Here is a 16,445-nt window from a genome sequence, read left to right on the forward strand (position 1 = left end):
TTCTAGCTTTCTCTTTTGTGCCATCCTTTTCAGGCTGCTGACTCACTGGGTTCCAAGAATATACTTTATCAATCATGATAATAACACTAGAAATAACAATGGCGATATTGCTGCTGCTGCTGAGGACTCGTCGAGCACTCTCAAAGCTTTATATGCTTTGTCTCATTTTTGGCATCTCCCTCGGCACAGCAGACCACGGGGCTGCGTGCACAGTAGACTCTCGGGGACTGAGAATAACAAAGGCTACTATCTATCGAGCTCTCACCCTGGCCTGACACTTGCACATGCCTTATCTCAGGTCACTGCTATCAGAGCAATACAATAGAGAGTGTTATTCTCAGTTACAGATAGAGAATTGGGTCTCAGCATAAAGGTTTTAAAAACGTATTCCACTCCTCTTTTCAACAGACACATGGAGGGCTGCCTACATGGCTGGCCCTTGGCTCAGAGATAGGAGCACAAAGGGTCCCTGCCCTTAAGGGGGTCATAGGGTGGTGGGCCCTACAGCCCCGGAAACAGGCAGTGGCCGTCAGTCTCTGGAATTACATAATGCCCTAGTTTATTCTGAGCTCCTGGCTCCCATACTTTCCAGATCGACTGTCTTATTCTTTATTCCAAGCCTCATAAAGGGCACTTTATGTCCAGCGATATCACTGTTAATTAGAGTCCTCCTCCGTTCTTTTCTCATAAGGGTCATTTGTAATCATGGAGGAAGAGTTTAGTTTTTCTGGACTGATCTTACCCTTCTTAGCTGTTATCTTCCCACAAGTTCATACTTGTGTTTTTTATGAAAGTCTTGACAATCTGCGGTCCTCAAGCTCAGGGCCTGCCAGGTGATGGCCGGTCCTCTCCTGTGTTCCTCTACCCAGGCAAAAGTGATAGAATGTCCCTTTTCCTCAGGGAGGGCTTCCACACTGGCTTGGAGGAGGAGGTGGCAGAGAGGGAGGATCGAAGAGGGGACAGGTGACAGGAGGAGTCAAACAGGTGGGCAGGAGGAAGGACACTCTTGTCTTGGTCCAATCTGTGAGGCACAGACAAGCCAGGTGGGTCCTCAGTGCAGAGACTGGAAGCCCCTAGAACCTGGTTTACCTTTATCAGATAGGCTGCTTTTGTCTGTCTGTCCACTAACAAAATGATCATTTTAAACAACAAGAACTTTATTATCTTACATAATAGATAGGCCTAAGAGAGGGGGGACAGACTCCAGGGTTCATTGATTCGGTGGCTTCATGATCAAGGAACCCAGATTTATTATTCTCTAAGTGCCAGCTTTATTCTCCCAGCTGGGTCCCCATTTGATTGCAAGATGGTCTCCAGCAGCCATGAAGTGACGTACTTCCATGTTCGGGTCCAATGGGAGAGATACTGTCTCCTTGTGGTTTGCAGTTAGGAGAAAGAAAACTTTTTTTGGAAGCAATCCTGTCATGGCTCATTGGTCTGAATTGAGTCCCATGCCTATTCCTGAACCAGTTACTAGCAGTTTGGGTGAAATGATATCATCTGAAGTGCAATGGATTTGGGGAAGCAACCACCATGCTCATTACAGAGTCACATTTCCCGGGGATAATCAAAGTGAATAACCCAGGGCTGTGATGGTTATAGAGAATGAGCATGTAGAGTTTCCAGATTTAGCAAATAATACATGATGCCCAGTTAAATGTGAATTCCAGATAAACCATAGATACTTTTGAAGTATAAGTACGTTCCATGCAATAATTGCTGGTCTGCATGTCCCAGTGTTGGGGTCAAGGCAAGATGGGTCAGGCAAATGCCTGATAATAGGAGATAAAAGACTTACAGGGATTCATAGTGAGCTTGGGACTTAGGACTAAATCAACACTACTTGTACGAGGATAGTAGAGTCTAAACTGGTTCAGAAAGAAGAGGGTTGGGACGCCTGGGTGGCTCAGCAGTTGAACATCTGCCTTTGGCTCAGGGCGTGATCCTGGAGTTCCACATCGGGCTCCCTGTGAGGAGCCTGCTTCTTCCTCTGCATGTGTCTCGGCTTTCTGTCTGTGTCTCTCATGAATAAATAAATAAAATCTTAAAAAAAAAAAAAACAAAGAGGGTTAAAGGCCCTCCCTCTATACCTACCTTGGCTCCTTGTAGCCATGAACTGGGAGAAAAAGAGATTGTATCTCTTTTCTGAGGCATCCATTGATCTTGTTCTGCCTCCTTTTTTCCTAGGGTCACGACCACTGCAGCCAGGCTTTGCTGCAGATTGGGATTAACATGATGGCCTTGCCTGGAGGCCGCCACCTGGACTCCATCCCTCTGCCGGGTCAGCGGTAAGTCCTGTTCCTTAGGGCCAGGCCTGCTCCATCTGGCTGAGGCCATCCTCTAGCTAAGGCCCAGCTCCAGGGTCTTGAAGCTACAGGTGCTCCCACTTGTCCATGCACTGTCCTGGAGAGAAAGCTTAAGACAAGGTATTGGGGATGCCACGTTGACTCAGCCAATACTGACAGAAGTGAGCCCTGAGACGTGCAGGAATCAGGCACGTCCAGTACCCTAAGGAGGTGGGGTCTAAGATGCAGGCAGACAATGAAACAAATAATTGAATGGGGTGTTCTGCTAAGATAGAGGAGCCCAGAGGAGGCTCCCAATCCCACCTTGACTAGGAGGCTGGAGCCACTGGGGGCCCTTGGGGTCATGGAAGTTTCTCTCTGAGCCTCTTGAAAGGGACGGTCTACCCTTAGGTGTCTTCTCCTTCTCCCACAGCCCCAGGGAGGGCACAGAGCATAGAGCTGATCCTAGGAGATAATTATTGCCCTCAGTGGGGTGTGGGAGAGAGGTGGGGAGGAGGAGGCAGGAATATGCCGAACAGCAGGTGAAGCCCAGATGATGAGGGGAGAAGAGGGAGAGACGGGGGCACCCGAGGTGCCTTCACACGGCTGAAGGCTGTGGGGCCCTGGCTGGTCCTGGAGGCCAGAACCAGAACCAAAGAGGGGAGTACCAGGGCAGCAAATTTGTGGTGACTCACTGTCCCAGTTGCCCCGGGACTGTGTTGGCCCTGAGAGTTTTGTGACGTTGAGAATGCCTGCGTCCCAGGCGAGCGTCTCATGCAGGTTTGATCTACAGAGGAGCTATGCAACTGGGTGCTCAGGGCTTCTGTTTTGCTCCTCTTTCTTTCTTATTTTCTTTTCCGGGAACATTTTGATGGGGCTGTTTAGAGGCAACCAAATCCTAAGCCCTAGCCAGACTGTCAGGTCATTGTTGTTTTGTTTTGTATGTTTTATTTTATATATTACAGGTATCACTGACATCTTACCTTCATTCTATCCCTAATCCCCACACCTGAATTATCATATCACTCATTTCTATGTTATTTGATTTTTGAGTATTTTTCTAGGTATGTGTTGCTTTAAAAAATCAGAAAAAATGTTGAATATTTGCTAGAAGCCTACTAGTACTGGGTTAACCTTTATGAAGTCATCAGTGTCTCCCCAAAGTCATCATTATGGCAAGCTTTATGGGTATGACATACAGCTCATGGGTGCCAGTTAGAATGGTAAACACTATTAGAGAGGTAGCTAGGAATTTTCTGTGCAGCCTGACACTGAGATAAGGGATCGTATGGGGACCCAAATATCTCTCTCTCTCTTTTTAAAGATGTTATTTATCATGAAAGACACACAGGAGAGAGGCAGAGACACAGACAGGGAGAAGCCGGCTCCCTGCAGGGAGCCCAATGGGGAACTTGATCCCAGGACCCCAGGATCACACCCTGAACTGAAGGCAGATGCTCAACCACTGAGCCACCCAGGTGCCCCCCAAATATCTTTCCACACAGTGTGTGTTTAAAGAGAGCTCAGAGATTGTGAGAGGCAAACCCGTCAGGATACACGTGTTGGAAATGCTGATTGCCTTTCATGGGGTGAGCAGGGGCCATCAGCTTTGAACTCATGACTGCCCGGTTTCAAAGCCGGGTTCTATCTCTTACTAGCTGTGTGGCCTTGTGCAGGTTCTCGCACCCCATCGGCCCCTGAGTTCCCTCACGTGTGAAACGAGGATGAAGAGAGTACCTACCTCATGTAATGTGTGAACTGAAGAAGTTAGTATGTGCAACGTGTCTGTCGCTCAGGGAAAGCTACATAGGGGGCTCTATTGTTTGTTGAGTGCCCACTGCATGTCAGAGGTCCACTGTGATCTCAGGGCAGTCTTCTAGAAACCCCTTCCCTGACTCTTCTTGGCCAGTGACCTCACTGAGAAAATAAGAAATCACCAATGGACACTCCCAGCCGCTTAATATTTTAAGCCAGGAGAAAGTGGAGCTGTTCTAGATGAAGTGGAATCGTAGCCCCCCTGGCTCCTGTCCAGCCCCAGCAGTAGGTTGGTACCCATGTGCCAGGTGGGTAGCAACAGCTCTGGCAATGTGTTGGTTCATAAGCACCTGGGGAGCTTCCCAGGTGCAATCCGAAACCAGCCCCACTCTCAGAGGCGGAATGCACATTCCGAGGACAGGGAGGGGGTGGGGAGCCTCGATGCCCGGGGTCCTGCACATGGGTAAACTGGTGACCACGTCCTTTCGATGACCTCGCCCAACACAACAGGGTTTTGGGTCACCTCCTCAGAGCCTCATGGGTCCTGGGATGGTCACACCAGCACCTGTTCTGGCGGTGGGGAAGCTGCTGCCACAGGGCAGTTTAGGACAGTGGTTAAGGGTCAGGAGGGCCTCAACTTCACTATTGGTGCTGCTGCATATTCATTGTGACCTTGGGCTTCAGTTTCTTTGTCTATGAAATGGGGATATTTGTACTTATATCATTGGGTTATGAGGAGAATTTAAGATAATGTGTTTAAAGCACCTGCGTGCACACAGGAACCACTCGATCAGTGTTAACCTCTTCAGATGAGGACTAGGTCCCCAGAGTAGAGAATGTGGGGCAAACATAGATCAGACCCTGGTACCCTTTCCGCCTTGGGGAACACTGTCTCTCTCTCTTTTTTTCTCTCTCATTTCCAATCCCTCTCATTTCCAATCCCCTTAGAAGTTTTAAGGATAAAAGGAAGTTAAATTACATGACAATGATTTAGAAATTGAATTCCTATTCTTTTGGAGGCAGGCTGGGTTTTTTTTGTTTTTGTTTTTGTTTTTAGATTTGATTTATTTATTCATGAGAGACACAGGGAGAGAGGCAGAGACACAGGCAGTTCTGGCTGATGGCAAAGCTGCAACCTGAGAAGAGGTTTGCTTGGGAAATCTTAGCCAGTGGTGGCTGGAGGGCTCAGTGGTTGAACGTCTGCCTTTGGCCCAGGGCGTGATGCCGGGGTCCCCGCATGGAGCCCGCTTCTCCCTCTGCCTGTGTCTCTGCCTCTATCTCTGTGTCTCTCATGAATAAATAAATCAAATCTTAAAAAAAAAAAGAAAAAGAAAAAAAGAAAGTCTTCAGCCCTAGTGTTCTGATACGGCAAGGTGGGCTGCAGAGGGAAGGTGATTATTTCTTTTAATATATTCAGAGCCTGGCCTGGCAAGGATATTGGGGGAATGCAATCTCTGGGCCTACCGGCCTATTAATTGTGTGTGTCCTGGGGGCACGTGCATGAGCCGCATCCACAAGGAAGGCTTACGTGTATTCACAGGATGTCAGAGGGGTTAATGTCTCCAATCCGATGTTGCCTTGTGGACAGATAATAGCAGCTACCTCTTCTTTCCTCTTGTTCCAGGCTCTAGAGGCCTCTGGAGTGGGGAATAACACCATGGTTATTGTCACCACATAAATAATTAATGCTGGATAATTGACTTCTTTCTGTCGTGTTCCACTGAAACTGAATTTCACTCTGAAGTGCCATTGTTCGCATCAATATGCAAAATCAATAAATGCCGTCAGGTTGCGTGGGATCTTCCAGCAGCTTGAGTGATTCATACGTGTTAGGCCTTTGGTATTTGAGACCCTTATGAATAAATAGCCTCAAAAAAGACTCATCTAGGCATGAGCTCCTGGGAGAGAGTTGAGGGCGGGGGGGCATGGGCATCCCAGTGCAGGGGCTGGGATCCCATGCTGACCTGTGTGGGTGATTGGAGAGGGAGCATTAGGGTTCTCAACTCCAAGTGCATCCGAATCTCCTGGAAGGCTTTCAGATGTAAAATTAATAAACAAGCCAAAGAACAGAACCCTACTCTTAGAAATGTTAGCGTGGGTCTAGGGTTGAAAGCATATAGGACTCAGACACGGGCTCAAGTCCCAGACATGGTCTCAACTCCCTACCAGCCGTGTGACCTTGGCTCCCGCTGACCCTGCCCGTCAGATGGCACATCTATGTGCTAGTTATTATCTCTATTTTGCAAATGATAGGTCACAGCTTGGGTTCTCTGGGAAGCAGCCCTGGGATGGAGTTGAGAGTTCAGGGTGCTTCTCAGAGAATGTTTTTGGGACCAGCACTTGAGGGAGGGAGAGGACGGAGGCAGGACCAAGAAGGAGAAGAGGGAGCTGAATGACTTCAGCTGTCCTCACAGGGAGCTTTGGAATCACAGTTCTGTTCATTGGCCAGGGTGGCCAGGGCCTTCATGTCCCGCTGGTATGTCTTTCGAGTGGGCAGCTGTGAGCAGGGCATGACCTTCGGCGAGGTGGCTCTGAGACAGTCTGAGGGCCTGGTGGCTGGAGGCTGTTAGCTAATGATACTCCCAGCAACTGGAGACAAAAAGTTCTTTCGTAAAGCGGAATCTGAGCAGCAATACGCCTGCCCCACGAGGAAACTGAGACTTGCCCAAGGTCAGAGCTTATAAGGAGCAGAGGTGGGATAGATGTTTCCAGATGACGCTTGAGCCTGAGCGCTGGCCAATACCCTATCCAGTCTGTCTTTTCCACAGTGTTCTTGGGGGCGTTGCACAAACAGACCATTCGCTCATTCATTCAAGTAGTCATTTACTCATTATTAGCCTCCCACAAAATCTTTCTACACCTATGTCCTGAGTGCAGATCATGTGCCTTGTATGATGCTCGTGTGCTTAGGCACATGTTGGTGGCCGAATTGGGCACGGTCCCTTCCCTCATAGAACTCACTGATCTATCTCTTGACCTGATCAGGCCTATAACAAGGATACAGCTCGGGTCTTTGGTTTGGGATCAAACTCGGTGAATCACTTTCTTACCTGCCTTCTGTTCAGCCTGGAGTCTGAGGTGAGCCAGCCTGGGTGCTGCCGCAGCTAATGGCACGCAGCCTCCCCGATCGCCTGGCCTGCTGGTGAGGAGCCGTCCAGCTTCTGAGCCACTGGGGGCCACCGCAGGCCAGCCTGTCTCCAAGTAGATAATGGCTTGCATGTGTGCACCCCTGGTCTGTGGCTGGCCTGCTGCTGCTGGCCTGTTTTCTATGCCTGCGGTGAAATGTGCAGACTGTAATTGTCAATGGGATAATTGGATATTTTTCTGTTGTTTAAACAGAAAGGAAAGCCGATCAGAGTTAGAATCGAATTCCCTCACTTCTCTCATCTCCCAAGAGAAATCCATAGAAACACAGGCATGACCTCGAGAAGGCAGAGGGACAATGATTCAATAGTTATTTTTAGGAAGAGAGATTGTGTTTAAACTTCCACACAGTGCCGGGAACTGGGCTCAAGGAAGCATCGAATGTTATTGCTGGAAGTTTCCTCAGATCCCGTCATGATGGTGGGGAAACTGAGGCCCAGAGAAAGGAATGGAGCTGTCAGAAAGAGTGCTGCTTTTTCTGAGCTGTTCCTTAAGCTGTTTCTAGAAGCCCTATGTCCTAGCCCCAGTGGAATTCTCATGTGACAGTGATCTGTAATAGACCCCAATTTCATTCATTCACTCATTCATTCAAATGAGATTTACTTTACACTAAGAATTTACTTTGGGCCAGGCCCTGGGTTGTAGGGTGATTTATGTAAATGTCATCACCCTATTCAATGATTAATGTCCATGTCCTGAGGGCCGAATTATGTTCTGATTCGTATCTTTGCTCCTGTGATTAGAATACACACAGTAGGAGCTCAATAAGTGGTTGTTGCATGAATAAATATTTAATAGATGTTTGATAAATGAATGACAGACAAATGGCTGAGGAGTCTCAGGTGAGTGTGAGAAGTTAAATTCAATGGCTTGGATTTTGTTTCTTTCCCCAAGACACTCCTGTCTCCAGCAAACTGCTCTCATTCTTTTTGGTAGAAAGTTGCTGCTGGGAGGGAAAAAGTAAGCTAGTTTTACCTTGATTAATTTAAATCCTCTTTCTGAGTAGAAGCCAAAGATTTAATTGGTTGATGGAGTCAGAGAGCTGGAGAGACATTTTTTTTCTTCTAAAGGAAAGTAATTCAGAAATATTTTTAGTCTTTAGTTTTATGTTTACTGGGAAGAAAAGTCTGCAATTTCATTATTAAATCTCTTGCAGGAGAACATAGGGCAGTGGGAAGCATGGACTAGAAACCAGAGGCTGCCCTCCCTCCCTCTTTTCCCTCCCTCCCTCTCTCCCTTTTCTCCTCCTTCTTTCCTTCCTTCCTTCCTTCCTTCCTTCCTTCCTTCCTTCCTTCCTTCCTTCCTTCCTTTCTTCCTTCCTCCCTCCCTCCTTCTCCACTACACTCCCTCACTTCTTCCTTCCTGCCTGCCTTCCCAGCTCTGGCTTTGCCCCAACTTGCTGTGTGTTATCAGACAGTCCTTCTCCTTCTCTGAGCTTTAGTTTCTTCTTCTGAAGATGAGGTAGATAAAAGTTTCCCCAGGGACCCTTCCAGCTCTATATGCCAGGAGTTTGGGAATGAATTTTGGATGATCTGTCCCCTTTTCTAGATAAAAACATCACCCCTTAGTGCCTAGGGCTGGGAAAGCAATCCTATTGACCAAAAACAAGATCTCCTCATTCCTTCCTACAAAATGCACAAAGAGGTCTAGTGTTGCCCTTGAAGCTGGGATGGAAACTGCAGGACATACTAGCTTGGGAGCCCCTTCAAGCGTCTGAGAGTGTGCCCTGTTCAGATTTTATGGAAGCCCCTTGGTATATCCAAGAGAAATGTCCTATAGGGGAATAAGGTGCCCTGCTTTGATGGGATGCAATGCAGATAAGTCCATGCAGCCCAGCACTCCAGTGTGCTTTATAATTTAAAGTCCTTGTTTTCCACTCTTCCAATTGCACTCAAAACTTGCTGTTTTCCCAGCATGTGGTTCCATGCCTCCACTCCCTGTACATGCTGTTTCTTTCATCAGAAACCCCACATCTTCCAACTCTGCTTCCTCTCCTGAGGAACTTGAAGGCACCCTTCCAGCGTCGGCCTGGGGAGCTTTCTCAGAAACCATAGCTTGGACCAAGCATCCGTCTCCTCTGCTTGCCTCAAAGTGCCATACGTAGCCCAGTGAGCCACAATTGCTTACTTCCATTCATTCATTTACTCGTGCAAACTACTTGTCAATGCCTGTGATGTGCCAGGCGTCGTCCTGGGTGGAGGGAGTATGCTACCGTGGAGGCCCTGTGCTCTTGGAGGTCTTCCTCCCACCATCTCTTCCTCTGTAATCCCAGCACCTAGCCTAGTGCCTGGCACATCAGGGTGCTCAGGGAGGTTCAGAGGCCATTATCAAGTGCTCTTGGCATCGTAAAGTACTCTCTTTTTTTTTGCAGAAAACTCTCCACATAGTGGGTAGAATAGGGTAAGGCAGAGAAATCCGAATTCTGGACTTGGAAGGAATAAAGTTCCATTCTTCAGTGAAAAGAGATTAAAATGAGCCAACAAGAGTGTAGGCATAGATTTCTGCAAACCGTTGACCCCCAGGGTCTTGGGGAGCACTGGATGCCAGGCCAGTAGGATTAGCTGGGGATGAGGAACTGGTACCAGCAGCTGGTATGCCAGGGCGTGGATCTGCTGAGCTAGGAAAAGTGGTTCCCTTTGGCTTCCGAAGGGTCAGGCACAGTTACCCTTCCCCGGTGATGAGCTCTGATGAATGAAGGGGCAACCTAAGAGCAAGAAGCAGGGGCAGGGCAGGGAGAAGTAGGAGGGGACCCCTTTGCAGCTGGAGGTCACTCCTCACTCCGTTTGCACGGTCTCCCTGGCTTCCCTGCTCTGGTGGTACTTCTGGTGCAACCTTGTCAGAGACACGTAGTGATGCGCCCAGTAGGCCAGCAGTTCTGTCCTGAATTTAAACAACGTACATCTAATTCTCCCCCAGAAAGAAATGGGGCAAGGGTTTGAAAAGCGACTAGACACGCCACAGTCTTTAAATGATCATGAGTGTTAAGAAGTTATCGATATATCGCAGAATGGCAGCCTACCGTAGCAGAGAGGGCCGTGGCTTGCATTTCGGGGTTTGAACATCAGTCCAGTTGCTGAAGACATCAAAGAGCATGGATAGCATCGGCGTTAAGAGCAAGGCTCTGGTCTAAGATTGCCTGGATTCTTATTTCTACTTGTCCACCGTGTAACCTTGGCTGAGTCACTTAACCTACCAAACCTCAGTTATGTGGACCTCATGGAATTACTTAGAAAGTTAAGCGAGCAGTTAAGATCGAATCAAGCCCTTAGCACAGTGCCCAGAATGTCATAAATACTTGATCCATGTTAGCTTTATGATCACTATAGGCCGTGAGTCTTAGACAAGTCATACAATGCTTCTGAGCCGCTTTCTACGTCCATAAAATGGGGAGGGTGATCTTCTCCAAGCATCAAAGTGCTGTCAGGGGCTGCATGGAAAATGCTCTATTGTTGATAAGCCTTCCTGCTTGCTGTGTGGGTAGTTAACTCCCCCTGACTTTAGAAATGTTTCAGGGCCCGTTGTTTCCTACTGCAGTTTCTCGGCATGAGACTATGCTGTTCCCTTCCCCTACTCCAACTCCACCCTGGATAATTCCAGCTTAGAAAAAAAAAATCATCCTCCCAGTACCCTGGTATGTCGAGATGATTGTGGTTACATCTGGCTTTGTGTTTGGAATCTGCCAGACTGCAGAAAACCCAGATTTTAGGCCTTGGTCACCTTCTTCCAGATGTCCAGGAAAGCTGCCATCAGAGAGCAAGGAGGTTACTCAGGGAACAGGCATCCACTTCTCTCGGGGGCTCTGGTGAGAACCGGGTGGGCTCCTGGGAGCCCCATTCAGTGTCTGTGATGCCCTCCCTGCTCCCCCGGCCAGTCTGGGGACAGTCTTGACAGCATCAGGCTCACATTCCAGTTCACGATGGAGACCTAGAAAGTCCAACCCCAGTCCTGGCCCCTGGCCCCTCAGGCTCCTTGGCCAGAGACCCTACCGAGTCCTGACTGTGGTGGTTTTCCACCATGCAGGGAATGTGACTCATTGCCAGTCCATCCGCTTTGACCTCAATTTTCAATTCCCTCTCTCTGTGTGAGTAATCAGATCAGTCGTTTTGGACTTGCAAAGGAAAGATTTCACGCATAGGGAAATGGCAGCCCGAACTTTATGGCCGAGGATGCTTGAACCACTGGGAGTTGCGAGGCTCAGGGACGGCAGGCAGTCCCCACTGCACAGCGAGAGCTGCCCTGTTTAGCCAGACTTTCTATGTTGGGGTCAATCAGCAAATCCAATAGGAGAGGTGGAGCCCAGGGAGCCGAGAGCTAATGACAGAGAGTCAGGCGAGCTATGCAATTATGGGATGCTCAGCACTAACACGGTCCAAACCTTAATGAGCTGCAGTCCCTAGACTCCAAAATTGAGAAGAGCGGCTCATTATGTGGCGGCAGGGTGGCCGGGGCTGGGAGTGGACCGACTTGTGGCGGGGCCGTGCTGGGTTCACCAGTTCTAGTCTCCCTGGGAAAGCTTGGGGAGTCTTTGATGGACCTCTCTGTAGGTCCTGGCCCCCACATCCACTGTGGCCTTGCATACCCCACTTGTCATCCTACCTCACCCTAGAACCCAGCAAAATGAGAACCAGCTCTCGCCTGGGTGGGTTTGCTGTCTCAGCCGGGGCAGCGCCGGTCACCCAGACCAGACGCCCAGGAGCGGGCCTTGCTCCTTTCCCTCCTTCCCCCTTGCACCCTGTCATCTCCCTCCCAGACCAGCCACTCCCTCTCTGGTGTCACTGCCAAGTTCAGGCTTCCATGCCCTCTCTGCTTTATACCCACCATCTCCCGGTGGGTCAACCTCTACCTGGTAGTTAACCTTGCTCTGCTCCAGTTTCTAACTAACTCTCTGCACAATGATGTCACTGCCCTGCTCTAAAATGTTTTCAGTAGCCCCCGATTGCCTTTAAGATTAAATTCAAATTGGGGGCACCTCGGTGACTCACTGGTTGAGCATCTGCCTTTGGCTCAGGTCGTGATCTCGGGGTCCCGGGGGTCGAGTCCCACATCAGGCTCCCCGCAGGGAGCCCGCGTCTCCCTCTGCCTGTGTCTCTGCCTCTCTCTCTGTGTGTCTCTCATGAATAAGTAAATAAAATCTTTAAACAAAAGATTAAATCTAACTGTGTAATCAAGTTAGGGACTTTGATCACCTGGCCTCTGTCTCTCCCCTTAGACCCTTTCCGGCCACTCCACCAGAGGCCCCTGATGCCTGAGTCCAGTGAAACTCCTTGGCTTATTTCTGTTTTTATGCCACTAGGCCTTTGCACGTTTGTGTGGAGGTCTTTTTGCCCTTGTCATCTGGGCCAACTCTTCTTCTCTAAGAACCAGGGCAAATGTCATTTCCTTTGTGTACATATTCCCAGGCCAAGTCAAGTCCTCTGTCTCCTGTGGTCCTCGGTGATCCTGCTTACAGCTTCTGGATGGCTTCGTGATGGCAGTGTGGGGTTTAGTTGATAAGAGCAGAGACTCAGACTGGGTCTGAGTAATGCCTCTACCACTTACTCAGCATGGGACCTCTTCTGACTGAAGTCCCCTCGTCTATAAATAGGGGCAATACTAGTTTTCTCTTTCAGATTTGGGGGTGGGGGTGGATAATACACAGAGAGATAATACGCAGAGAGGGCTTACAACACTGCCTGGCTCGTTGCACGTCAGCTGCTGTTGTAATTCCCCCTGGACTGGGTTCCTGGTGCTCTCTTGCCTGTTCGGGGTCTTAGCTGAGCTCTGTGAATGCTGAAGTTTTCTCCTGGTGAGTTTTGTCCTCAGCTCCTAGACACGAAAACCCCGGGACCTCAGGGCTCCAGGCCTGGCTCCAGCACACCCTGGTGTGGGACTTGGTGGAACAGGCAACTTTTCTCTGCCTCTAGGGGTCCCTTTGGGAGGCAGCTCTGTACCTGCAGCCCCAAGGTGAGGGATCTCTGGTCCTCAGGGTCTGTTCATAACTGGGGAGAGAGAACCTTAGTCTAAGCCTGAGGCTTGTGGGTGGAGCGAGGGGGTGGTGGAGGAAAGGGGGTCCTAGTGGCGGGGGCTGGAAGCTGTCGAGTCTAGGGAGTCTTGCCCATAGTGTAAACCTGCTTTGGAAAACCCTCTAGTGGCGATTTGTCTGCTGTCAACTGCATTTTCCAGAACTATGTGAAGGTACCAGGATGGCAACTGACACATTCAGTCTGTGAGTTCTTTGAAACATTTCACTTTGCCACCTGAAAAGACTACTCAAAGGAAGGAGAACAGAATGGGAAAGACGAAGCTAAACCCTTTTCTGTCTACATATCAGGTCCTGGGGGAGAGCCACGAAGGTCGAGGGCAGGCTAATGCTGAACCTGTGTGTGTGCAAATGCATCTGTAATTTTTACCTGACGGTGCTTACTTAACATGCCATTTGGACAGGGCATGGCCTTTCCTAAAGCCTAGAGGAGCTCTTGAGCACATGAGGCCTGGGGTGTGATGGGCCAGATTCAGGGCAGACTCTGCCCTTCACTGGCCGGGTGACATCGGATAGTTCACTTTCCCTCTCCAAGCTGCAGTTTCTTGAACTGTAAAAAAAAGATGATAAGGATGCCCTCCTCGTTAGGGTCCTTATGGGAAGCAAAGAAGATGATGCCTGCCCATGAAGCCATCCACGTGAGAGTTGGCATGAAGCCCAGCCTCCGTAAAGGTGGGCAGGAATGACTCCGGGTTTTATCCTGCCCCTCACAACGAGCCAGTGGGGCCGCACCATGGTACTGATTATTGTTATTCCCCTTCGACACCTAGTTCAGTTCCATAAGTATGCACAGAGCATCCTCAACGTGCCAGGGCCAGGGCCAGGGGGTGACACACACGAGCCCTGCCCTTAGAGTCTGGTGGACGAAGCAGATAGTAATCCAGATAGTAATCACGATGGGGGGAAGACAGGGTGCTATGGACACATGGGACACCTGGGACATAAGCTGCCCTCGGAGTCCAAGCAACCTGCTTCAGCAGAGACATTTAGGCAAGGTTTCAAGGCTGTATAGGCATGAGCCAGGTGAAGAGGAGATGGGGAGAGAGGGGCCAGCGTGTGGCCAGGGGGCTGGAAGTCACAGCAGAGGGCCTGAAAGAACTCCACGTGGCTGGGACAGAGGTTGGGAATGAGGGGGAAGGCAGGTCAGGGAAATCGTGACTGTGCGGAGGCAAGCGTCGTGCGCGAGGCACACAGCTATTAGGAGGCGGAGGTGGGAAGGGGCCCCGGGGGATGGTGTGTCATCAGGTGTTTTTGCTGTCAGGGCCATCATCTCGGCTCTCCTACGTACTGGCAACGCCTAGACACACATGGAGCCTTTTAAGAGGTTAAAAATGAGTCATTCCCTTAGTTAATGAAAGGCCAGGGAATGTTAATTAGCACCCCTTCTCCCTGGGGCACGTCTAAAATGCCTGAGTTTGACAGAGTTAACAAGATGGGCTCTGAGTCATCAGAGAGTGGGCAGCTGTCAAATGAACATATTGGCTTATTGGATTGGAAACTGTTACCTGGAGCCAAACTCCTGTTCCTTGGCTTTCTGAAACAGAAAAAAACAACACCCTCCACTGGGGTCCTGGACGGACTGGGAGGTGGTGAGGACCCGGGCTTTGGAGTTAGTAGACCTGGAGGGACTCTGTCCAGGCTCTGCCTTTGACCAACCTGAGCCTTGGTTTTTCCTCCTCTGTAAAATGGGGCTACTAAATAGGGTTTCTGTGAACCCAAGACAGAGATCGTATGTGCAAGCACTTGGTATGTGCTTGCCTCGTGCAGGATACTCCAACTTTTCTTTATAGAGTGCTTGGAATCATGCAAGATTTTTTAAAAATTGATTTTTTTTTCAAGTGGTCAGATCTCTTCTCTGCCTTTAAACCCACCTTTGGTTGATGGAAGGCCGCAACCTGGAGAAACAAATGGGGCAAAGTGACTAGAGTGGCCCTATCCGTGCCCCCTTCACAAATTATTCCTAGTTATTAGCTTTGGGGTATATTGGGGGAGCTCCATTTCCCCTACCCCATACTCCTGGAAATATCTAAAGTGTAGGATTAACTCTCTCTTACCGTGTGATACTGGACTGTTTCATTTCAGAAAATGCTAGGGAACACATCTATCAAAGTGGGTAGGGTGAATAATGAAAGTGAGGGTTTCCAGAAAACAAGCAGAAAAGTCTTCCCAGGGCTACAGCTTGGAGCAGAGGGTCCGCACCAGAGATGGCAGAGGACACAGAGGTCACACGGGAAGAGACCAACCCCGGCGTAATAGGTGGATGCGAGAGGCATTTTGCAGAGTCCACTGTGGGAGAGGAAGCCTCCACCCTGGTCCGGCGTTGCCCACGAGGGGCCGATGCAGGTTAAGAACAGGACTTCTTTGAGCTGCCCAGCACCATATGCCAGGAAGGCTCTGCACCGACTGTGTGAACGTGGAGCCCTTAGGGATCAAGCGTTGCCAGGCTCCAGTGCACAGCAAGGCCTGTCCGATGCGGCTCAGCATGGGATTCAGGGTGGATCAGAAGCAGGGCAATGAAAACATTGGCAGATTTGAACAAGATCAGAGAAGCAACATTTCCTCCAGCAGCTCCAAGTGACTGAGGCCTCACCGGCTCCTTTGTGAGGAGGGGTTGGAAGCTGATACCCTAACCACACTGTAAATTATTTATAGCTTATTGCATAAATAATTGTTCTTAAATTAACTGTTTGGTAAACAGTTTACAATTCACTGCATGGTGAGGTTAAGTCACTCTAAATGGATTATGCGTTGTTTTTACAAGGCTCAAGTGAGAGAACCTTCCGGTTTGGGTTGTAGAGAGGCATGGGGGCTAGGTGGACCCGCTGACATCTGGTGACAAGATTCCTTCGATGCTCATGCTCCAGAGGAATCTCCCTCCAGGGAAAGCCTGGTGCGCTCAGAGTGGCTTCCAAGGCCCTGTGTGATCTAGCCTGGGTCTCTCTTCTGAGCTCACATCCTACTAATAATCCTACTAATCTTTCCCTTGCCCCAGACACATGTATGGCCCTACCCTTTCTCAAACAAGCCAGGCATACTCCTAAGGAGGGCCTTTGCACTACCTGGATTGCTCAGTACCCATACCCCTTGATCCAGAATCAAGGACCATCTAGAGTGATTGTCCTCCAACATCACGGCACTGGTGTCGCTTCCTTCTCACCTCATACTTGAAAGTCATTTGGCTGAATATAAAGTCTTTGGCTCACACTTTATTTCTCTAAATATTTTAAGTATGTCACTCTACT

General features: G+C 49.4%; 1 protein-coding gene across 3 annotated transcripts in view; it reads left to right on the forward strand.

Annotated features, from left to right (window-relative positions):
• The first annotated feature begins 2,191 nt into the window (after positions 1-2,191).
• INSC (INSC spindle orientation adaptor protein) overlaps positions 2,192-16,445 on the forward strand; it is an 87,926-nt gene continuing 73,672 nt past the window's right edge. For all 3 annotated transcript variants that reach the window (XR_007404678.1, XR_007404679.1, XM_035704157.2), the window contains exon 1: positions 2,192-2,288. Coding sequence is in view for 1 of the 3 variants with exons in the window: in XM_035704157.2 (XP_035560050.1) it covers positions 2,233-2,288 (56 nt within the window). In the remaining 2 variants the exon portion in view is untranslated. The remainder of the gene's footprint in view (positions 2,289-16,445) is intronic.

The sequence above is a fragment of the Canis lupus genome, chromosome 21 (genome assembly GCF_003254725.2).
Source record: "Canis lupus dingo isolate Sandy chromosome 21, ASM325472v2, whole genome shotgun sequence".
In the NCBI taxonomy this organism is placed as follows: domain Eukaryota; kingdom Metazoa; phylum Chordata; class Mammalia; order Carnivora; family Canidae; genus Canis; species Canis lupus.